The 25,190-nt window shown below is 38.4% G+C and overlaps 1 protein-coding gene across 8 annotated transcripts in view; it reads left to right on the top strand.

Annotated features, from left to right (window-relative positions):
- The window catches only part of ZBBX (zinc finger B-box domain containing), a 151,705-nt gene that overhangs the window by 14,493 nt on the left and 112,022 nt on the right, over nt 1-25,190 (top strand). For all 8 annotated transcript variants that reach the window (XM_060171903.1, XM_060171904.1, XM_060171901.1 and 5 more), the window contains 4 exons: nt 9,245-9,358; nt 13,279-13,366; nt 20,509-20,557; nt 21,986-22,095. In XM_060171903.1, coding sequence (XP_060027886.1) covers nt 9,264-9,358; nt 13,279-13,366; nt 20,509-20,557; nt 21,986-22,095 — 342 coding nt within the window. In that variant the 5' untranslated portion in view covers nt 9,245-9,263. The remainder of the gene's footprint in view (nt 1-9,244; nt 9,359-13,278; nt 13,367-20,508; nt 20,558-21,985; nt 22,096-25,190) is intronic.

Below are 25,190 nucleotides of genomic sequence, written 5' to 3'. Positions count from 1 at the left end.
CAAAACACAGAGGAGGTGCATACACATTAGAAGTCAAGGTGAGGTTCCTTGAACATTGAGGAATATTTTGAGAAAAGTGAGCAGTCAATAAGCATGCAAAGATGAAGTCAGCAGTGGTAGGTCAGCAGAAAGAGAAGACTTGGATAAGCTGGTGAGGTTAGCTGGAGTATGTACTGCCATGGCGTCCTTTGTGGTAAGGACTTGCCAACAGGGACTCTGGATTTTGCAAGAGCAATGTCATCCACCATAATAAAAGGAAAACAAACATGGACATCCAGTGTTGAAAAAAGAGAAAAAGGAAATATGTCTCTGTGACTGGAAAAGTGGGTGGCTTTGTCAATGAGATATAATAAATGGACAATTCAAATTTTTGTAAATATTAAAAAGATTTAGTATGTTACTTCATTGACACTTTAGCCAACTGAATACTGGAGGGTGCATTACCCTTCCTTTTTTATTAATTAAGCTTAAGGGTTTTAGTTTTTCTTGTTTGAGCTGTAGCCCATATAAATTTAGAAAAAATATCAACTGAGAGAAAAAGTTTTTTTTGTTTTTTGTTTACTAAACATGGGCAGGTGAATTACAATCTGTCTGAGAGCATTGGCTTTTATCAATGGAGATTAATCTTAAAAGTCTGAATAGCAAGATCTTAATTAAATAATGCAGGAGCCAGTAAAGTGCTCTCACTATGGCAGGTCAAGCGTTAAAAATTTTAAGAGGCTTGTAAAAAAATGAGAAAAATTTTAGGATATGAGTGACTTTAGGAGTCATCACACACCCATACATAAAAAATTAAAAATGTTTAGTTTTAAATCTTACCATATGAGCAGTCAGTTCTTCATGTGCAGATGTACCTATAATTATTTACTTAGGGAGAGAACTTGTACCAAGTTAATTGATGATCTAATGGTTAGAATTGACTTGTTTTTTTTTTTCTATGATTTTAGAAGGCTCTTCATTAGAATATACCAATATGTTATAGAAAGTCAATACCTAATGTGTTGACATGATAAAATATTTACCATTTTTTGGCATTATTTTAAACTGATTAGACAGTTTAAGCACACTATTATACCTTTAGTTTACTAAGATCTTTACTCATCACAAGGCTATCATGAGTAAGCATAGATATAAAACTCTTAATAGATTTTGTTCCTTAGAACTCTAATATGGCAACTTAAAAGGCTAAAATAAAACCTCATAGTTTAAATATTCAAAATATTAATTTTGTTAAATCAGGATTTGCCAAAACAAATCTTCTATCAGACCAAAAACACAATGTATTACCTTAATTTATCAAGAATAAACCTCTGGCAGTGTCTTAAAACAAACCAGATAATTTTTAAAAGCAGAAAGATATAAAGAGGAAAACCAGCGCAAGAGCCTCTGGCATGTAAATAATTAACATAACTATTGTGTTATCTTTTACTAACCCAAGCCAGTTTTGCCTGTTTAGTTGAGAAAGTATTTTAAAAGTTTTTTTTTTTTTTTTGAAATCACTTAAACAATTTTAAGTAAAATGTTAAACTTTGTTTGTTAGGATCTTTGTTTATCACAAAGCTATCACACCCTTAGGGCAGCTATGAACAAAGGTGGGTACACAACTTAATTGATCTTTCACTTTGATTTGGATAGGTAACTTAAAAAGCTAAGATAAACCTCATAGCTGAAATGTTAAAATAAATTTTTACTGTTAACATTTCTTTTAGATGACCATTTTACACTAAATAATTTTGTTGAATCACATCTACCAAATGAAAAATTTTTATCAGGCCAGGAATACCACATTTAACCCTTTTTTCCTGGCAAGGCCACTGCTCTACACCGACTGGGCCACTAGAAAGCCATTTCAAGCATGGAATTAACAAATTAACAAACAGTGGAAGTTGGTATTGGGGTGCTGTTAAGGTTTACAATTCTCACAAGAGGGAGAGAGACTGCAGGGGCATTTTACCATGCCTAGAGATCTCAGAAAATCTTTTAACTAATGAATTGATGCTGATATTAGCTATCAGAAGGACGAAACTGTCTTATATTTTACTCTGGTAAAGGTGTGCCAACTCTATGAGTCTGGATCTTTAAAACCACATTTAGCTTAACTAAATCTTATTTAAAAATTAAAACAAACTTTAGTTACTTAGGATTTAACACACATTAATGAAAACAAGGTTAGCACAGACTTAAAACATACATTTTTGGTGAACAGAAAAATTTTCCCTTTGAAAAACCGCTTTGGTTTTTGGATTCCTAACTCACAGCCTATCTATCCAGGAGGGGCGTTTGTGGCTAAGGTACATTTTACAGTTTTAAAGAAATAAATAATTAAATTTCTATCAAAAGTGTGTACTGGTTTTCTGGTTAATAGCTTTTAAGTTAAAGAGAACATCTTGTTTGATTGATTTCATTCTTTCTCTAAGGAATAGCTTGTTAGCCAGATAAGATCTCACTCAGAACTGGTTTTAAGCTTTTTGAGAGGGAAAAAAGCTGGATCTTTTTTGGCTGACTAGTTTTAAGATAATGCCAAATCAAGAGCCCACAGTTCTTTAACTAATTGTAAATGTTCTCATTTTTTTTTTTTTTTTTTTTACTAATTTTCTAAGGGAAGCTGTTTTTCGTGCTAGTTGAGTTTTAGCCTTGGTGGTTTAATCAGTATTATTGGCCAAGTCAAGGACCAGAGCACAAAACGGAGGGACGGTGGTGTAGGGAGGCAGTCTGGACAAGGAAGAGCCTAGGGGTTAGGGTTAACCAGTTTGAGCCTGGCTCCGAGTAACAGGGAAAGCCAAAACCGGTTTTGATTTGGATGGTTTAGTCTTAGTTTTAGTTTTAGGGATTGGGTTTTTTGGTGAGGCTAAAAATGTAAGCTCTTCTGTACCTGCAGCTATTTCTTTCATTAATTGAAGCTGCTCTCTCCGGTCAGCAAGGACCTTGCGGAGGGTGGAAATTCCTGTAAGGGCTCCTGAGCGTGCCCTCCTGACGGAGGGGTTGTCAAGGAGAGGGTCAGGCTGGAGAGTGGGAGCATGGATATAGGGAGGGAGATTAAAGGGAGGAGGATACCAATCAGGATTGTGATATTTGGCAGCCTCTTTTTCTAGCAAAGCCTCATTCTCTGTGGGAAGTGCTTCAGGAGAGGGAGGGTTTTGTAAAACTGGATAGAGGCGGGGGAAAGAATGCTGGGTTTCACTCTCATGTGAATTAGCAATAGGAGAGTCAATGGAGGGAACTTTAGTAAGTGCAGTGGGACCTGTAGGGAGGGGAATAGGGCTTTTACTTTCATCAGGTGCTGGGAGGCTTTTATTTTGACTGGGTACTGGGAGATCAAGATCAATAACCACAGAAGGGCATGGAGATGGGGTCTTTGTCCTGGACGGCGGACGAGAAAGTTGCCGGAGGACCTTTTCACCCTCTGTAATAAGGTTTTTAATATCAGGGTGATTATTATAGATTTTTAAGATATCATTAATCAAATTCCAGTAACAAAAGGCAGAAACAGGTACACGTTCAGGACCAAAAGACTGATAGTGATCATTAAGACAGTCACCAATTCTCCTCCAACGTTTCTCATCTATAGTGCCTTCCTGGGGGAACCAGGGGCAAATATTTCCAATATAATCTAAAAACTTCTTTAATTCTTTCTTTTTAACCCTAGTTCCTCGTGTCTTGAGTGACTCCTTGAGTCCTTTAATGAATAAATCTTGTTTGCTAAATTCATGTCCCATGGTTTTGCTTACCTCAGCCGCTGTGACACTCTTCCCCAGATGCGACTCACGGGCGGGTATTTCCGTGGCGATCTCTGCGAGTCTTTGCGTTACCCCCCTCGGGCCGCGGTGACTCTGTGAATTCGGGTAGGCCTACCCCCTCGATCAGCAGAGTTTCTAGGTCCAGAAGGCTTCTTTGCCCCAGAATGCCCCGGCCAGCAGGGCGGTGAGCAGGGGCTAGCAACCCAATGAGACCTGAAATGATAGGGACAAGAGACGCGAAGAACGAGAGCAAGTCAAGTTTCTGATCAAGCTCTAAATTTTATTGTGTGCACAGACATTATAAGGCTTTGGGGAAGGAGGGGGAAAGTGCTGGAGGAGGAGGAGGGGGAGCAATCTTCAAAGAGGAATGTTCCTTGCAACAAATGGCAGGAACCAAACTGTGTGTTGACTCACTTGTTTTGACTCACTTGATTACTGATAAATGGTTTACCTAAGGGGAAATGGCCTGCCCAGGGGGGAATTAACATTTGTCTTGAGGGGTTCCGTTGTCTCAAAGCTTATCATCTATAAAGCAGAGAAATGGCTCCTGGCATAGAATGAATAGTTCTAGGTTAAGGATGTGCTAATTAAAAAATGGAAGCTACATAACAGAAAATAATGGATAGTTTTTGTGACCCTTATTCTAAATAAAGAAAAGAATCACCTTGAAGGGAATAAAAGAAACTGAAATTTATAAGAAAGCATTAAATATCTAGTACTTCTCACAGGAAGGATGTTATATTGGTTGGATCTTCCCCAGGAAGAATGGCCACTGTTCTGATTTGCCCAAAGGGTTGCATCTAGCCAGAGTCAAGAAATTATGAGGACCTTGGGGTTTTCATGACTTTGTCAAGCTACTAAAGGTTAATATACCATATGCCTTCAGGATCACCTAGAGTCACTGGAATTTTCCAAGAACTTCCACTCAAAATTCAGTAGGGTAAGCCAGCTAAGATTGGGAGAGACTGTCAATTTTAAATTTTAGTCTCTGAGTTTTTTGGTCCAGATCAATAGTCTTGCAGTTATTAGTATTCACAGGCCTTCTTACTTGTGAGGTATTTTATTTCAAAAATATTGTGTCTGGGCTGGGCTGGGCTGGGCTGGGCTGGGCTGACAGCATAATGATTCTGCAAAAAGACTTTCATGCCTGAGGCTCCAATGTCCCAACTTCAATTCCCAGCACCACTATAAGTCAGAGCTGAGAAGTGCTTTGGAAAAAAAAGTAAAAGAAAAGGTAAAAAATGAAATAATAACATTATAGAAAATGTGTCAACTCAAAAATGTGCACATACATATTTGGAATTATCATGATGAAGTTTACCACTTTTAGTGCAGCAGGGGGGAGATAATTGCTAGTATTACCAAACCTTAAAAAATGTTTATTTTATGTGCTAAAAGAGAAATTGAGAGGTGGGGGAGATAAAGAGAGTGAGAGAGACACTTGCAACTCTTCTTCACCAATCATGATCTCATACCCTGCAGGTGGGTATGAGGGTAGGGCTTGTATCCAAGCCCTGGCACATGGTAATGTGTGCACTCATCACTACCACCTAGCAATTCTGTCTTATAAATATAGAAGAGCACATAATTATTTGACTTTAGTAATACTTTTAAAGTCTATGGGCATATTTGGACTAATGAATATTCACTCAATAAATAATAAGTAGGCATATTATTTAAGTAGACACCATGTTAGGGAATGGTGGGTACAGAAAAAAAGTTACAAGTTTGGCCCTCACTGGTGTGTAGAAATGTGAATAATTAACTCTAGAGTTAAAAATGGAATTTGTAGGTGGGGGTAAACAGCATAGTGATTATGTATGTAAAAAGCTCATGCCTGAGGCTCCAAAGTCCCAGGTTCAATCTGTGGCACCACAATAAGCCAGAGCTGAGCAGTGCTCTGGGGAAAGAAAAAGAAGGAAAGAGAGAAAGAAAGAAAGAAAGAAAGAGAAAAAAAGAAGTGGAAAAAAAGAAAGCAAAACCTCTTCTTTCCTTCACATACACCAAAATAACAACAACAACAATAATAATAGTAATAATGGAATTTGTAACATCATGAAACATGATGGGATATGTGGGTGCAGGGATTTCGAAAATATAGTCTGAATTTCTGGAAGTGGAAGGAGGTCTCTAAGAGATTCAGTTAGTTGAACAAAAGTCATGTTTGCAAAGGTTGCTAAACTCTTAGGATGAGAACTTTTAGATTTGCTCAGATGACCAGGATCTTGTAGAACAAACATGGAAAGACTAACAGGTTTGTATAGATAAAAGATGAACTTTGAATCTACACTAAGGAATTTAATAAACACAGAGCCAGATACACAAACAATAGAAACAGGAATGAACAGGGAGTTTGGAAATACAAGTGAGAGTTTACCACTGTTCCTTGTTGTGCACATCTCTCTCACCCATCTGGGATCCCTCATCCTAAAAACCAAGACAAATATTCATTTTCTGGAAATGAACCAAAGGTTCCCTTTCTCATCCTGTCCTTCAACCATATGAATTTCATTTGACATAGTCAGATATTTTGTTTTTTCTCCATTACCTTTCTGATTTTCTCTAAGTGGCCAACTGATTCTAATGATTTGTGTCTTTGGATTTATTATGCTGATGTGGTCTCTGAAAGGTCAACCTTTTTTTCCCAGTAGGTTTTTTTTTTGGTAAGAGAATAGAAGAGTAGTTCACTTCTCTATAATTTATTGTTTGCTGTCTTTCTTGTTGTGGGTGTCTCATACATGTCATGCATGTACTCTACAGGGGGCCACCTTGTATCAGTCTTCTTTGTTTCTGGCTTGATCTCCAGCAAGCACTCATTGTCTTGTTCTAGACCCAGAGTCTTCCTATATACTTTGCCAATGGATCAGCAGAATAGTCTTTCTGTTAGCCTTAATCCCCTCCTTGACCTCAGTGGTAAAGTAATTCTCATTTACAGGGTTGAACAGTTCCTCAGGAAGCTTTGTACAGAGGGACCTGCTTGGGACCAAGTGGTCCTTGAGCATGGTGTGTACATACAACTGGGCATGCCATTGCCTGCCCCCCCCCCCAAAGTGAAAGTCCAATCAATTCTCTAAAACCATTGAATGAGCCCTACTGTCCCTCGAGTACAAAACTCAGCTTCTCATCATGGCCCACACAGCTCTTCATGGCCAGGCCACTGTCTATGGTAGTAACTCCATTTACTTACACTCCCTGATGAGGTGGGACTTCTTGGATTGACTCCCAAATCACTCTGTCTGCTTGTGCTCATGTTTTTCTTTCTTCCCAGGACACTGCCCTTACTCACTACCTCTGCAATCTGGCTGTCCTTTGTTTTTGTCTGTTTGCTTGTTTTTATTTTTTCAGTATTGGCAAGTTGATTCCACCATTGTAGGTGGTTATGTTTTATGTATGTATGTATGTATGTATGTATGTATGTATGTATGTAAGTATGTATGTATTTAGTTAGTTATTGATGGAAATGGGAAAGAATGAGAGGGGGGAAGAGATAAAGGAGAGATTAGAGGTATCTACAGCATTGCTGCACTTCTCATGGAGCTTCCTTTGTGCCGGGCTAGCTTTGCGGGCAGGAGAGAGAGACGACCAGGGACTCATGGCTGAGTGGTATGCAGTTCAGTCTTTATTCATGCGGAACCCAGCGCAATCTAAGCTATCTCTAATCACAATCCTGTTCTTATATATATTCGCAAAGTAGGGCGGAAAAAGGATGTGACATAGAGAGGGTGGAGCGAAAAGAGACTGGTGGAAATCAGGGTGTGACAAGGAGAGGGGGCGGAGCAAAAAGAGAGTATGAAGCAGCGGTATTAAACCAATGCCCTGGAGGCAGGGCGGTGCTTAGTTAACAGTGGTTTATGTAAATAGAATACAGTGTTAAGCAGGGGGGATTAAACCAATGAAACAGAAGGGGTCTTAGAAGTAGACCAACACCTTTTTGCTTGTGGGGACATGGGCTTGAACCCTGGTCCTCAGGCAAGTGTATTCTACCTGGTGTACCACAACCATGCCCCTTCCTGAATCCTTTATTGAAGTCTCAGCTCAGATTGCTTTCATTTCCCCAAGGACTGGGTGTGAACCATTCTCCTCTGGAAGCTCAGGTAAGCCAGTGAGATCAGCATCATCTCAGAAGAGTTCTGTGGCCCTTGTTTTCATCTTTGTTTCTCCCTCTATAAGCAGCTCCATGGTGTCTCATACACAAAGGCTTCTTAGAGTGTTTATACGCAGTAGACTCTGCATCGCTCCTTGTGAAGTTGATGTAACAAAAACTATGCCACTTGTCTCATTTTCCCTGCCCAAGTCTCTGAATCCTCTGCATGGCCTTGGCCTCTCTTCTCTTTCCTTCTCCCTGCTTGGGTTGTGCTCACTTGGGACATATCTTGGACTAATTGCTATGTAGTGACTGCTCCCCATCTTTGTGAATTGATTCCCCCACCATTCATTTCCTCTACTCATTAGTTTAGCTCCTTGCTGAAGCATGCTTAAGCCATCATGTGCCTTAATTATAACAGAACATTGATGGAATAGAAGAGAGATTTATTTTTGGCAGAGGATAAATGGTAAAAAGCTAGGCTTGACTAGGCTTATAGAAGAGAGTGTCAGTGGCAAACATTGATTAAAAACCAGAGCTAGGAAGTGTGGAAATGTCTTGTGTGAAAAGTTTGATAGGCTTCATATGGGATCAAGTCAATTTTATTTTATTTTTCTATAAAGGTGTTTTTCTCTGTCCAAAAAATGTTCTCCCCTCTTTTTCCCCTTTTCTTTATTGGGGGAACTAATGGTCTACAATTGATAATAAAATATGGTATTTGATACATGTGTAAAATTTCCCAGTTTTCCACATAACAATTTAACCCCCCCTTTTTTCTTTATTGATAACAATTGGTGCCTCTTTTCTTGTTTCCATTTAATCTTCCTGATAGTTCCTGTATCAAAAACCCTTAAAATAGGGAGTTTTCTATTATTAAACTTTCAGTAGCCTGCTCCTTTTTTGTATTGTACATATGAGATACAAAGATAGAAATTTACTGATAACTTCTAAGATGGTTACTTAGGCCAAAAGTTGAATTCTGCCTTTACAGAAAAAAAATAATCCCTTGAACTGTCCTTTTCAAACAACTCCAAACATGATGAGGAAAGATAGTATGAAAATTTGAAAAAAAAATTTTTTATTTAGCTTTCTACTTGTGTGGCATAGACGCATGTGCATATACAAAAACATAGCTTATACATAAAAGGAACTATGATTTTTGAAACTCTGGCAACATGATAAGAAAACAAGGTTCTAAGATTAGAAATGAAACTTTACTAATGGAGACTACTCTTGAGAGAAAATGCTACTTTAGAAACTATTTTACAGAAGTATAACAGAATTATTTAAACTTGTCACCATGCATTTGTTACTCATGATTTTAAAAATGGCAGAAAATGGTCTAATATTGCTTTACCTTGTGTTCTGTTTGTTTCCTGACTGCTAATGAACATCATTCTGTACTCACCCCTGATTTTTTCAGAAATGCTCAGGAACTAAGGATGGAGAAAGTCCAGTTAGAGTTGGACACTCAAGACATGGAAATGAAACTGCAAGAATTCCATTCTGCAAAGAGAAAAGAAAAGGAAGAGAGACAGTAAGCGACCCTTTCAAAGACATTTGGAAAAATAACTGTATTGCTTTTTTTTTTTTCTCCAGGGTTATCACTGGGGTCCACCCTACAAATCATTGTGGTTCATTGTGGTCATTTTTTCCCATTTTTATTGGATAGGACAGAGATCATCTTAATTTATTTATTTATTTATTTATTTATCTTTTGCCTCCAGGCTTGGTGCCTGCACTATGAATCCACTGCTCTTGTGGCTATTTCCTTTCTTTCTTTCTTTCTTTCTTTCTTTCTTTCTTTCTTTCTTTCTTCTTTCTTTCTTTTTTTGCATAGAACAGAGAGAAATTGAGAGGGGAAGGGGACTTAGGGAGGGAGCGAGATGAAGAGACTTCTGCAGATCTGCTTCATGACTTGTGAAAGCGTCCCCCTGCAGGTGGGAAGCTGGGGGCTGGAACCCAGATCCTTGTGTGGGTTCTTATGCTTTGTACTATGTGTGCTTATCCTAGTGTGCCACCGCCTGGCCCCAGGTCATGTTTAGTTCTTAAAAAGACTAGGCAGATGTGCAGTGGCACATCCTATTAAGCACATAAATTACCATGCCAGCAGACACAAGTTCAAATCCCAGATCACCACCTACAGTGGGGATTCTTCACAAGAGGTGAAATAGGTTTGTAGGTCTCTTTCTCTCTTTCTCTGACTCCCCTCCTCTCTCAATTTCTATTTGTCTTATCAAACAATAACAACAGCCAAACCTGTAAGACTTTTGGGGGAAGGATTTTTACATCACATTTATAAGAATTGTTATCCTACCAATTATGTTTGACATAATCTTAGCAAGTACTTTTTAGCTGCACTTTTATTAATCAAAAATATTAATGTTCTACTTGAATAGATGTATGGTTATACTTGAACAGATATATCTATGAGCATTTTATCTTATAAAAATTACATATGTAGTAAAAGTAAAAAAGAGCTAGTAATGTTTTAGTAGAAATAATTTCATCTCCAGGTTGACTATTTTTATTATTTTATTAATTATTTAATATTAATTTATAAAATTATAAGGTAACAGGACTATAATTCTGCACCATTCCCACCACCTGAGTTCTGTGTCCCCGTGCCCTCTACTGGAATCTATAGCAGTTCTTCCGAAGATGCAGATATAGGTTAATTATTATTTCTACAACTATTGGGTCCTGACGGAGTTGGAGTTCAGAACCATCTGGTCATCTTCCCCCATAATTTCTCCCCTACTGCAAGTATGGATCAAAATGATTTTTGAGGTGCAGAAGTTGGAAGGTCTGGCTTCTGTAATTGCTTCTCCATTGGACATGGATATTATCAGGTCAATCCATAATCCCAGACTATTTCTAACTTTCTCTAGTAGGGTAGAGAGGTGAGATTCCAGGACTCATTGGTGATGTTGTCTTCCCAGGGAGGTCAGGATGGAATCATAACAGCATCTGTAACTTGGTGGCTGAAAGCCGACAAGATATAAAGCAGGACAAAACGACTAATGAACAGGAATCAAAAAGTAGGAATAGAGCATATCAGGCTGACCCTCAAACCATTCTAGTATTGCTTTTAGAAACTAACAAATGGGATTGTATTACGTCGTACCCAATAGAGCACACACATTGCCAATGCCCTACAACCTGCGTTCAAGCCTCCAGTCTCCACTTGTAGAGGGCAATCCTTATGATGGGTCAAGTAGTGCTACAGCTGTCTCTCTCACTCTCTTTTAATCTGTTTCTATAAAAAAATATGTAAAAATTAAAGGGAAAAAAAAGACCACTGGGAATAGTACAGTCTTTTGTAGGCACTGAACCCTAGAAATAACCCTGGCAGCATGCACACACACAATTTTTTTTTTTATTAAAAATATTTCTCCATTTTTTTTTTTTTTTACCAGAGCACTAGCTTGTGGTGGTGCAGGGAGATTGGACCTGGGACTTTGGAGTCTCAGGCATGAGAATCTCTTTGCATAACTATTATACTATCTATCCCCACCCCAAATATTTATTTTTCTAAGCCAATGTAGGTATGTATGTACATAAATGTGTGCATGCATTCAATTTACGAAGTTCTATGTATGTGTATAAATATGCAGAGTTTGATGAAAATCAAATAAATTTCCCCCAAAACAATCTGTTTTTATTTTTCTACACAGAAATTGAAAGGGGGCATCTAAAGAGAGAGAAAGACAGCACTGTCCTAAGGTTCCTGAAGCCTGCCCCCTGCAGGAACCCAGGTCCTTGTGTATGGTAATTCCTGTGCTTTATCAGAGGTGCTACCAGCAGACTCCTCAAGTAATCCTTATTCACTCCTGCAGAGAGAGCATGTGTATGTTTCATGTATTCTGTTTGTTCTTGTTTGGTACTCAAAGTGATCGTCATCACATACCTATGGAGAAACTCTGAACCACTGAAGAAAACCCAATTATCTATTATTGTTTCAGAGTGATTATCTTTAGAATCTAATTCTTTGAGAAATATGCATTACACATACTAAGACCTTTAAAAATAGCATGTGATTTCTATTTCACACTAGAAATAGAATACCTCTTCTCCACAGTGATAAGCTTTGTGCAAGGCATGTCAAAGTTATATATTATTCCAGGTGAGATAATTTCCCCCCTGAAATTACTTTCTTTGGGGAGGGGGGATAAGGAGTTAATGTACAGCTGTTGACACAATTTCTCAATTTATTGTGTGAATATCATGCTGCTCTTCTCTCTTTTTCCTTTTTAATTAGTGATTTAATGTTGATTTACAAAATTATAGGATAGCAGGGGTATAATTCCACATCTTTCCCACAACCAGAGTTCTGTGTCCCCATTTCCTCCATTGTAACCTGCAGTAGTTCTCCCAAGGTCACAGATGTGGGTTGACTATTATATGTGCATCCTTAGTTTGTATTTCTCAAATTAATACATTTGGGAATCTGCCCCCAAGAGTGAGTTTTCCTTAGCTGAGCCAACTTGCCTGAATACTTTTTTAATGTTCCAAAGTTTTCAAAATAGTTAAAAGCTTTTCCAAGGTCATTTCAACAGCAGATGTCCTGGCCAGGATGTGAACCTGTCACTGACCGATCAGGAAAATAGAAGTCCAGTCTTCTAATCTTGACTTTGCTATTTAATATCTGTGTGACCTCGGGCAAGTTTGTGTCTCATTATTTTTCAGATAGGATTTGGTCTTCCTGCCCTGTTGACTTAAAAAAAAAATCCTGTGAAGATTGAAAATTCTGTGCTTTGATAACTGAAACCAAACAGTGTCTTTCCTTGTTAGTATCTGTCACCTTTCAGTGTGGGTGCTAATTTCAAGTCCTAATAATAACTTTCACTTGGTAAAATTGCTCAGTCTTCTGGGATATTGTTCTGTCTCCTTTCCCTCTCTCATCTGTAGCTTTAATCATGGTGTGATAATCTGTAAAATGTCCTCTAAGCCAATGGAGCTATCCTAAATCACCAAGCATGTCTAAGCTGTGAATTGTTCACCTGTGTTTGGGTATTTCACTTTTATTCATTTCTGCCCATTTTGGTAAAGCTATATCTTAGAATAAACAAAGATATTGCAGCATCATTGGCATTTGTTTTTATTGTGAGATGACTTGTTACATACAAGCTACTCAATTTCTACTCCCTGAAAACATACACACTAAATTTGTGTAATGAAAGGGCAAAGAAGGGGCCTGGTGGTGGCTCACCTGGGTGAGTGCTCACAGTACAGTGCACAAGAACCCAGCTTCAAGATTCTGGTCCCCACCTGCAAGGGAAAGCTTCACAAGTGGGGAATTAGGGCTGCAGGTGTCTTTCTGTCTCCCTGTCTCTCCCTTCTTCTCAATTTATGAGTGTTTCTGTCCAATAAAAGAAAAGATAATAAAAATAAAATAAATGAAAGGGCAAAGCATATTTATAACTGCATTTTACCTTCTGCTTATGAATATTGAAGGTCAAATGGATTCTACTGGAAGTCTGGTCAACTGTGCAAAATGAATAATCAGTCACATATGATAGCACAACACAAAGAAAATGTTAAGGTAAGAAAGAAAAAGATCCCTTTATACTTTGCTGGGCAAGCAGATCTTGAATAATCTCTGTGTTTCTTTTCTTTTTAAAAAAATTTTTTTATCTCTATTTATTTATTAGAGACAGCCAGAAATTGAGAGGAAAGGGGGTGATAGAGAAGTGAAAAAGACAGAGAGACACCTGCAGCATTGCTTTACTACTTGCAAGGCTTTCTCCCTGCAGTTGGGGCTCTGGAGCTTGAACCTGGGTCCTTGTGAATTGTAATGTTTGCTCAACCAAAGTGTGCTACCATCTCGACCCTTGAATACTTGAGAATTTACTATTTTTGATTTACTATCTTTATCTTGGATTTCAGTTGATTTCTGTGAGTTAATATACAACAACTTTCATTATGCAGATATATGTATATATTTGCAGGTTGATTTTTTTTATTTTTGTTTTGCTTTTTTAAATTTTTTTCTTCCCTCCAGGGTTATCACTGGAACTCAGTGCTGGCACTATGATTCCACTGCTTGTGGTGGCCAATTTTTCCATTTTATTGGAGAAGACAAAGAAAGATAGATATCTGCAGACCTGCTTTACTAGGTCCTTGTGCTGGTCCTTGTGCTTAGTGCTATGTGCACTTAAGCAGGTGTGCCAGTGCTTCTCCCCAATGCTAGTTGATCCTTTAAAAAAATTATTTGTGGTTATAGAGGTTTACAAGATCGTAGGATTACAGGGTTTAGTTCTACCCCCACCACCAAAGTTCTGTGTTCCCACCCTCCTGCCTCCTAAAGATAACCACCACACTTTTCATGAGTCTTAGATAGTTTCCTGCTTTTGTTTACTCATTTTTTGTTTTTTGGAGGTCATGTGTGTCAGTTTTCTGGATTTCTCATATGAGTTAAGTAACCTAGTAGTTGTCTTTCATCTCTTTACTTATTTCACTAAGCATAATCACCTCCAGTTCCATTCATTTTGTCCCAAAGGACACAACATCATCTTTTTGATTTCTGAGTACTATTCCATGGAATATGTATCCCATAACTTCTTCAGCCAGTCATCTGTTGATGGGCAGTCAGGCTGCTTCCACTCGTTGGCTATTGTGGTTAATGCAGCTGTGAATATGGGGGTACATATGTCCTTTTGGGTAAGTGTTTGTGTGTCCATTGGGTAAATGCCCAAGAGTCATTGCTGGGTCACAAGATAATATCATTTTTTGTCTGAGGACTCTACATAGATTCTGCAGGTTGATCCTTAATAATTCACTTTATTTGATTAAATTATCTGAAATATTTTTTACACTTTAAATTTGGTCTGGTTTCAAGTATATTAAACACAACTTATATAATTCCACCTTAAGGTGAAAGCTAATGTTTCTTGGTATAATAAAGGACAGACCTTTTCTTCCTTCATTATATCCCCTTTGTTTAATATGCTTATGTTCTACTGAACAATTTTACTTGCTTATGTATATGCTGTCTATTCTATATGCACCAACAGTCAAGGACATTTTTTAATTTTTTAATTTCCAGTTAAAGAATTACTTTGTCTTACTAGACATTGTAAAACATAACATGATATTACATTTAAGATTAAAAGCAGATGAGTGTCTTTATGTGAAGGTGACTGCATCTGGCGTCTTTGGTACAAGATCCATGATGTGGTAACTCTTAAATTCTATAGTTGCTTTGTTTTTTATAGGCTTATCATTAAACTTTCATTGGGGTAGTATCATCTGCAAATATCTTATATGGCATTTCTAAAAGTTCTGGCTTCAACAAAGTCGTTGTTATCCATTTGTGGCATTTTATTACACATACATGTTTCTTAAATTCTCTTTTACTATTAATTACCTCTCAAATTCACACACACACACACACACACACACACACACACAAACACATTGTCATCAGTGTTATCTCTGGGGTTTGGTGCCAGCACTACTAATCCACAGCTCCTGGTGGCCATTTTTTTGTCATTTTTATTGGATAAGACAGAGAGAAATTGATAGGGGAGGGAGAGATAAAGACAGACACCTGCAGACCTGCTTCGCCATTAGTGAAGCCACCCCCCTACAGCTGGGGAAGTGGGGGTTTGCATCTAGATCCTTGCTATGGTCCTTGCACTTAGGACTGTGTGCACTTAACTGAGTGTGTCACCACCTGGCACCCTAATCTTACATTCTATTTGTTATCTTGCTGAGGTAGCATTTCCTGTTTCAGGTATAGTTGCAAAGAGATTATGTTAAGATTTGTGACTTCTAGTGACTATTACTTATTTAGTGGCACTTAATGCAGTGCTTTCTTTGTTTGGTAGTAAAGTATCTTTTTTAAAAAGTTTTTTAAAAAATATTTATTTATTTATTTTATTCCCTTTTGTTGCCCTTGTTGTTTTACTGTTGTTGTTATTGATGTCATTGTTATTGAATAGCACAGAGAGAAATGGAGAAAGGAGGGGAAGAAAGAGAGGAGGAGAGAAAGATAGATACCTGCAGACCTGCTTCACTACCTGTGAAGCAACTCCCCTGTAGGTGGGGAGCCAGGGGATCCTTACGCCTTGTGCTTTGCGCCACCTTCCCTTAACCTGCTATGCTACCATCTGACTCCCGTAAATTATCTTTGTTCTTATGATGACTGCCTTATGTCTGATGATGCACACATAAGAAATGTATGAATTTGCTCATTTTTTCTATGGGACCTTTTCTTCCTTTGTTAGTCATACCTACACCTGTTACTACTTTTGAATGTCCTTATTTTTTCCCCTTCTCTGTCAGGGACTTGACGGAATTGGAATTGAAAGCCCTCTGGGTCATCTTCCCCTTATTATCCCCTTCTATTTCTGGGGTATGGAAATATATATATATATATATTTATTTATAGAAATAATAGTTCATATATGGGAAAACTACTGCAGGTTCCAGTGGAAGGGATAGGGTCAGTGAACTCTGGTGGTGGGAATGATGTGGAATTATACCCCCATTATCTCATAATTTTGCAAAGTCACTAATAAAAAGACAAAAAAAATGTCTGAAGAGTAGGTTTTTTTTCCACAACCATTCAGTGACTGAGCAATTGTTGTTTAGGAAATAATAGTAATTTAGCTTTACAAAACTTTGAGTATCTAGTAGGTGAATATTCAAGAAAAAAATGATGAAATAAGTGATGATCTCAGATGCCATCAGCATGATGCCATCAGTCATCATGTCTGTTGAGGGTAGAGAGTGAGATTGAGTAGGAGGAAAACTCTGGACACTTAGATTTGGGAAATGTTGTTATTATTACTATTATCATTACTATTATCATCATCATTATTTATAGAGACAGTGTGGGAGGGAGAAGAAGGGGGTGGGGGAGAAAGAGACCACAGTATTGAAAGAAACTTCAAAACATTACGAGCCTGGCTGGAACCTGCATCTGAGTACTTGACAAGAGACACAACTGTTTCACCAGCCCACCTTGATTTTTGTCATTGTATCAACTGATATTCCTGAGTCTTTGAATAGATGAGGAGCAACATGAAGGTGATCATTCCTTTTTTTAAAAGTATTTTAATTAATTAATTAATTAATTTCAGTAGAGACAGAGAGAAATCCAGAAGGGATGGGGAAATAGGGAGAGAGACAGAAAGACACCTGCAGTCCTGCTTCACCACTTGAGGAGCTTTCTCCCTGGTGGGGGCTAGAGGCTTGAACCTGGGTCCTTGTACACTGTAACATGTGTGCTCAACCAGGTGCACCACCCCAATAATTCCTGAGAGAGCTAATCTTAATCAACTATCCAGTACCTTTGGAACTGATGGAGTATGGAGCAAGTAATTTGCAAATTATTTCAATCAGGCATTAGACTAGTTAAGAATATAGTTTGAGGAGCTGGGTGGTGGCACATCTGGTTGAGTCGTATGTTCTAATCTGTAAGGACCTGGGTTCAAGCCCCTGATTCCCACCTCCAGGGCAAATGCTTCCAGAGCGGTAAGTTTGTGCTGCTGGTGTCTCTTTGTTGTTCTCACTCTCTGTCTTGTCCTCTCCTCTTGATTTCTCGCTGTCTCTATCAAATATTATAAAATGTTTTTAAATGAATAGATTTTGAGGAGCCAGGTGGTAGCTCACCATGTAAAGCGTGCATGTTACCATGAGCAGTGGAGCAGTGCTGCAGGTGTGTTTTCTTATCTTTGTCTTTCTCTTTCACCCTTTTCCTGAGGGAGAAAATAGATACTGGCAGCCATGGCATTTCGTAGGTAGAGAGTCCCAGCGACAGTGTTGATAGCAATAACAACAATGACTAATCTTTGAATATGAATGGATATGAAGTTTCTAAACACATACTTTCATTTATTTGTAAGCAGAATATACACATATACACACACTAACATATCAAATTCAATTGTAAATCACAGAAATGAACTGAGGGATAAGATCAAGGGACATAACTGTGTTTTTTCTATACTTTTTCTGAGCTCTCTCTGACATGCATGGAACTCTGGAGATACTTGTTTACAGGATATTTGAAAAGGTGGTTTATGACGGGATTGTGGGTCTAGCATGGTCAAAAGAGTGTTTGGGGGCACTTGGAGGTGTCTGCAAATGCCAGGGAGGCTGACAGTGACAGCACAGTCAGGCCCTGATGGGCAGATGACAGAGTAGGGAGGTCGAGTCTTCATGCTGTCTGACTCCTGATGGCACCTACCCACCATCTACTGCTGGAAGCACAGCTGGGCAGGTAACACAGGGGCTCCAGGATATCTGGGGTAATGTTAAGCGTCTTATGATCTGTAGTTCCGTATCTAGGAGGTGCGTGTGTTGTCCTGGACTAGCCCTGCTCAAATTCCTCCTCCATCACTTTCCTAAGCAGAAAAATCAGACCTGGAAAGAAATTCTTTATCTGAAGTAGCAGTCTACATTCTACACACTCACAATGGTTTACTGTATAGGTGTTGACACACGGGTACAGTTTCTCATCTCCCTGTTTTGTTTTCTTTTTGCCTCCAGTTACCACTGAGGCTGGTGCTGGCTCTATTAATCCATTGTTCCTAACAGCCTTCCTCTCCACCATTTTATTGGATAAGACAGAGACAAATTGAGAGATAGAGAGGGAAAGAGAAAGATAGATACCTGTAGACCTGCTTCACCACTTGTGAAGTGTCTCCCTCCCCCCACCCCTGCAGGTGGCGAGCTGGGGGCTCAAACCCGGATCCTTGTTGAGTCCTTGTACTTTGTACTATGTGCTTAACCGAGTGCACCACCACCTGGCTCCCTCTCACCTCCCTGTGAATGGTGTCTAGAGAATACTTTCACCTCCAACTCAAGTTCTTTTCCACCTCATGTACCAGGTCCTCAAAACCCATTTCAGGCCTCCTTCCCCAGATAATTTTTACCCAGTTGAAGCACTTGAAGACAAAGTGATGAGATTCATAGAGCAGAAAAATGTGATTCACAGTAGTAAAAACAAATGATAGCGTTTTCTTCTTAGTGGGTATAGTTTACTTAGGCCTTCTTCTCTTTGCTCTGATGGCAATCCAGAGGTATCATTAAGGTGATGATCCCAGATAACTTCATTATGAAAAATGAGTTCAGTGGTCCGGGAGGTGGTGCAGTGATAAAACTTTGGACTCTCAAGCATGAGGTTCCGAGTTCAATCCCCGGCAGCACATGTGCCAGAGTGATGTTTGGTTCTTTCTTTTTCTCTCTCCTCCTATCTTCTTCATAAATAAAAATTAAAAATCTTTTAAAAAAAAGAAAAATGAGTGCAAATTACCTGCTATTTCATAACATTAGCTGCAAAGGAAATAGAAATTGCAATTGACGTCAAAATGATTTCCACTCTGTTGTCTTTTCTGTCATGTGTGGCGAGTAGCCTCTGAGCAGCAACTCCAAAGATGTCAGCAACAAATGCCCCTTGGAGGCAATACCGCTGGGCACACTGAGAATGACAAGGCCTGCAGTTCCCAAGATGACTGCTCTTGGTAGAGGCTTAGACACAGAGGCAACCATTGTTTCCAGATCCTCATGGACTCATTGGGCAATTGAGCATACAAATTGCAAATTGCAAACTAGGCATGAGTTGACAGAGAACAAATGCGTGCTCTCCTCCATGCTCCTTTGTGTATCCTGAATGTTGGTTTTAATAAGACGAGACAAATGTGTGCAAGCACAGGGTCTGTTTGCTTTCTTAAAATCTCTAGGGTCAAGGATTTTAAGTGATGGTGGTTTACTTAACAAGGATCCACACTGGCTTTTTTTTTGTTTTGTTATTGTTTGTTTTTAATCTGCATCTTAGGAAAGTCAGAAATCACAAATGTCACTGGAAGGTTAGACCTATGGTACTTATGTATGCACTTCTTTAGATGAGGCAAAAAAATTGATAACATTTGGCTTCTCCAGTTGTGTAAGTAGACTAATTCAGTCAAAATTTAGTTTCCTTTTGCTCTGCACACATCTTTGACAGTGCATGTTTCAGAGAGAACTGAGAGAGAAATTATCAAATCTTTACAATATCTGAACATTTGTCTTTACTGAAAATAATTGATGATGTATAATGACTTTTGTGTTTTCTTAATAATACATGGCATTTCTTTTGAACTGGGCTAAGCTGTTGGGAGATAGCTCAGCATGTAAACTTGCTTGCTATTCACACCACAGAACCACATTGGAAGAACTCTTTGGGTGGAATCTATTGTGGTGTCCCCTCCCCTCTCCACCCCTCCCTCCCTCTTCCCTTCACTCCCCTTCTCACATTTTACTCTTCCTCCCCTCTCACTCCTTCCCTTCCCCTCTTATCTTGCTCTCACCCCACCCCACCACCTCCTGTCTCTCTTCTCTGAAAGATGAAATAATAATAACAATAACAACAACAACAATAATAATAAATGGATCTGAAGTCTGCTCAAAGGTATACTGCAGGCATAAGGTCCTGGGTTCACTACCCAGTAGCCTGATAAATAAAATAAATCAAAACTATATATTATGGCTCCAAAAATTTGTTTAGACTTTCTCTTAGTTGAACATTCTGTATATACGTTAGCAGTTTCCCCAATTAATTTTGCTGCCCTTTTAAAATAACTTTGCTATATTCAAGATTCCCTAAAATGTTTACAGTGTTTCAGTACTTTAGCTAGTAATGGCAACTTGCTTTAAATAAGAGAATGCTTGCCTAACACTATTTATTCCTTCACATAGCTCTCTACTGGAAAAGTGAAATTAAAATTACTGAAAGAACAGCGTCAAGGTAAACTGAAATTGTATTACCTTATGTTGAAGAGACAATTAAAAATTATCAAGAAAATTAATGTGCTTTAGTAACTGTTCATTCTATATACAATATATAACATTCAAAATATCTAAATAATAAATATTTTGATATTCATTGTATTTAGTTTTCTTTTTTTTTTGCCTCCAGGGTTATTGCTGGGGCTCAGTGCCTGCACCATGAATTTACTACTCCATTTTTCTGCCTTTTGTTGCCTTTGTGGTAGCCTTGTTGTGGTTATTATTGTTATTGTTGCTGTCGTTCATTGTTGGATAGGACAGAGATGGAGAGAGGAGGGGAAGACAGAGAGGGGAGAGAAAGATAAACACCTGCAGACCTGCTTCACCATCTGTGAAGCGACTCCCCTGCAGGTGGGGAGCCTGGGGATTTTACCAGGATCCCTACACGGGTCTTTGTGCTTTGCGCCACGTGCTTAACCTGCTGCGCAACTGCTGGACCCCCAATTACAGCCATTTTTAAATTGAATACATTCATAGCACAGTTCCTTAAATTTATTATTTTTTCAATATAATCTGTCAAATAGGAAGAAAACTTGGCAATAAGCAATTACAATTGAAATTTCACTTGAGGGAATTAAAATATGTCAATTAGTGGCTGTCTGTCTAAATGGTTTTCAAAAACCAAAGATCAATCTGAATGCATGATGTTTCCAAAAGAAATAATGGGATCATTTAATTTGAATGACTAAGATAATGTGGTAGAACATGTTTCTAAAATATAGTAAATGGTTAGAAATTGTTCGGTGTAGGCTTCTGTTTCATTAGATGGCAAAGAATGACTCAGGTACTCCATGGAGAGCATAGTAGGTGTGTATATATTTATATATTTTATTGTCACCAGGGTGTGTGTGTGTGTGTGTGTCTGTGTGTGTGTGTGTGTGAGAGAGAGAGATACAGGAAGAGAAAGAGAGAGAGATTTGCAGCACTTCTCTAGCACTAGTGATACCTTTAGGTGGGGACCAGGGGCTTGAACTTGGGTCCTTGTGCATGGCAATATGTACACTCAACCAGGTTCGCCATGCCTGATCCCAAAAGCATAGATTTAATGCTTTGTTTTTAATGCCCTGTAATTTTATGTGTTCAGATCAAGTATGTTTTAAGCAGAGAATATAGATTAGTATGTGTGGCCTTCTAGTCTCAAAGGATAGGAAGACACCGGTGGAATTCCCAGTCTACTGAGATTAGACTTGGTCACATCATTTTTTTTTTTTAACTTTATTGGGAGTTTACAGTATAGTGGTTGACATATGGCTACAGTTTCTATGCCAATTCCTATCAGGCCACTGATACTGAAATAGCCTTTGAGAATTTAGACATGGACACATGTTCATTACTTTTATCAGAGTTCAGAGTGATTGTTGGGACTTTTTTTCCCCCTCCTTTTCAGAACCAGTGAAGCAACATCTTAATTATAGAATGGTGAACCCTTCTGAAAGTAAAAAACCCATGAGGAAAGGGAAGGTTTGTGGCCAGTGTGAGAACAAAGCTGCTCTACTAGTAAGTACCTTGTCATAAGAACTTAGCCAAGGCTTCACTCAAGAGTCTTATGCCTCTCTTCCCATTAGGCCATTGTAACCTTCTCCTTGCTAAAGAGGGTGATCTTGATTGTATGTGTGTATTAGGTTGTTGGGAAAGTCATGGCATTTTTGCATAGAAGAACATAGAATAATGTAACTTTTCTGACAAAATAATATATATGCATTTATATAATTATATATATTTATATAAGCATGTATATATAATAATATATAGCTATATATCTGGGGAGGGGAAAATTATTTTTATTGCCATCAGGGTTATCACTGGGACTCAGTGTTATAAATCACTCCTGGTGGTCATTTTTCCTTTCTAATTTATTTGATAGAGAGAGTGACCCCCTGATGAAGTCACCAAAGCCCCCTCCACTGAGGGGGACCCCCAAGGAGCTGAGCCTAGCCCCCCTTCCCCGCCCTTTGGGTTTTGGTGATGTTGGAAGAAGACTCCCAGCCCACTGCCCTTCAGGACAAGGGCCTTGGCTCTGGTTAGTTTTTAAAATAATTATTTAACTGTGTAACTTTTAGACCTGTGTAGCACCCACAAAAATGTCCAATAGAGAGAGAAGAAGCAAAAAGTTAAAAATGAATAAAATAAAATAAAATAAAAAACAGTAAAAAATTGAGAGCATTGGGGTAGCTAGAAAGGGAGATCAAAAGAGAGATACCTTCAGCTCTGCTTCACATCTAGTGAAGCTTCCCCCCTTGCAGATGGGGAGCAGGGGCTTGTTACTAGATCCTTGTGCCTAGTAACATGTGCACTCACCACTGGACCCCTCTTACACCTGATATTAAGAGCATCACTTAATACGTATTCTTTCTCCCTTGGCTCATGCCTGTCAGCACACACATATGCTGCACGTTCCCATTTAAAACCAAACAAGATTGGGCAATATAGCTCACTTGGCTAGTGAGCTGCTTTGTAGCTTGTGTGAGACCCACGTTCCAGTCTGGTTCCCACCCCATTGAAGGAAGTTTTGGTGCTGTGGTCTCTTTCTTTCTACCTCTCTGTCTGTGTATAGGATAATAAAAATGCAATAACCAAAGCATACATCAAAAAACTAAACAAAGCCTATGATAGGCTTTTCTCTGAGGCCAGTATTTTCCTTGGTGCCATTGGTGTGAAGCTTTTGAAGAATTATCTGGGCTTACTGTCATCACAGTCTCTCACAGTCTCTCCAGGTTGAACTATCACTTGGTGTGCAATGGATTGAAGAAGCACTGTTTGATGCCTGTTGATAAGTGAACACACCCTGTGCCAAGATGATAGAGAAGCCCAGAAGGTTCTCTTGTGGCTTTGCCTGTTAATCTCCACCTGAGAGACAAGGGCTGATCTGATTTGGGGCACTGTATTTACAGTGTTGTCTATTTTTTTTAACCTTATGTAGATAGAATTGTATAGTAGATATTTCATTTGTAAAGCTTCTTTTGTTTTATGTGAAGATCCTCTTTTGTTTTCTTTCTTTCTTCCTTTCTTTCTTTCTTTTTTTCTTTCTTGCCTCCAGGTTTATCACTGGGGCTCAGTGCTACAAATCCACTGCTATTGGCAGCCATAGCCATTTTTTTCATTTTATTGGATAGGGCAGAGAGGCATTGAGAGGGGAGGGGGAGATAAGAGAGGAGGAGAGAAAAAGAGACACTCGCAGATCTACTTCAAAACTTGTGAAGCGCCCTCCCTGCTGATGGGAAGTGGGAGCTCAGACCTGGGTCCTTGCACAGGTCCTTGTGCTTAGTACTATGTGCAATTAATGGGAGTGCTCAGTTCCCCATGTGAAGATTCTTACTGTTACTTTTATTTGTTTTTTGCATTCCTTTGTACTATTTTATTACATAGATTGTATTAGAATTAATTCCTATGTTGAATACCTTCTGACTTTCTGATTATTTTCATTTTAGTTTATTATATTTAAGTTTGCTATGGCCATTTATGTGAATGTCATATATATTTCTCCTAATATTTAAATGTATGAGGTAAAAACTGTTTTTTTTTTTTTTTGATCTATGGAGAGGATAGGGACATAGAATTATATGGAATTATACCCCTATTACCTTACAAGTTTGTAAATCAATATTAAATCACTAGTAAAAATAAAAGAAAAAAATCATGTTCTGAATCCATCATTTCAAGTGCAGCATCAGTTTGAAAACTGGGATGTGAAGGCTGAAGAGCTAGCTCACTGCCCAGGTCATGTGTGTGATCCTGGCACCACATAGAAGATGACATGGCAACAGGAGAAACTATAGTTTCTGTTCTCACTATTCTCTTTTCTTTTACTTTCTCTGTCTCCATAGATAAATTGTAAAAGTGGTCCAAAAGCAGTGAAACTGGGTATGCACAAGGCCTCATTAAAAAAAAAAAAAAAGAAAAAAAAACCCCTATAATTTCAAATATACATTATATATGACTGTATTGTAGTGCTAGTATAAATATTTTAATGTGTGGTATATAATTTCTAGTTTTGTATGTTTTGCTCATATTTTAGTGGGTTTCTCATAAACACTGATAATGACTACCTCACAGACAAAGCACTACTTTTTCATTGTAATATAGAGATTAAAAAATTAAGTCTCCACATACACACTTTAACCCAAGTATTTAACAAGCAGACATTTTTTTTTTTGAAAAGTATCCAAGCATACACAGTACCCTGAAAGATCAAAGCTGAGGTGCAAAGTAAGTTTACAGGTTTTATTATACCAGCACATGTGGCTTAGAATTGGGTTAAAATGGCCACCAACTAGAAAATCTCAGGCAGTTTGTTTAACTGGTAGGAATGTACTGGAAATATTGTTAAGGACTCCATCCTACCACTAGTGCTTCTAAAATGATGGAATATTCATGTGCTGCTTCAGTAAATCTCTTTTATAACTTGATCAAGGTGGGATCCCTTGTGCCAAGTCTCAGTAACTATTTGAGCTTTAGTTAAAGTTAAATTAGCATGTAATATTAGGCTATCCCATTCACTGTTCATTCTGTGGAAAGAAGTTGTAGATTTTTTTAATAGGAAGTTTTGTAAAATTAAAGATTTTTTCCCCTTTTTTTGCAATTAGAAGATGCAA

Source organism: Erinaceus europaeus, chromosome 14 (genome assembly GCF_950295315.1).
Source record: "Erinaceus europaeus chromosome 14, mEriEur2.1, whole genome shotgun sequence".
Classification (NCBI taxonomy): domain Eukaryota; kingdom Metazoa; phylum Chordata; class Mammalia; order Eulipotyphla; family Erinaceidae; genus Erinaceus; species Erinaceus europaeus.
The sequence above is the reverse complement of the archived record's forward strand: the minus strand, read 5'-3'. Positions and strand labels throughout refer to the sequence as shown.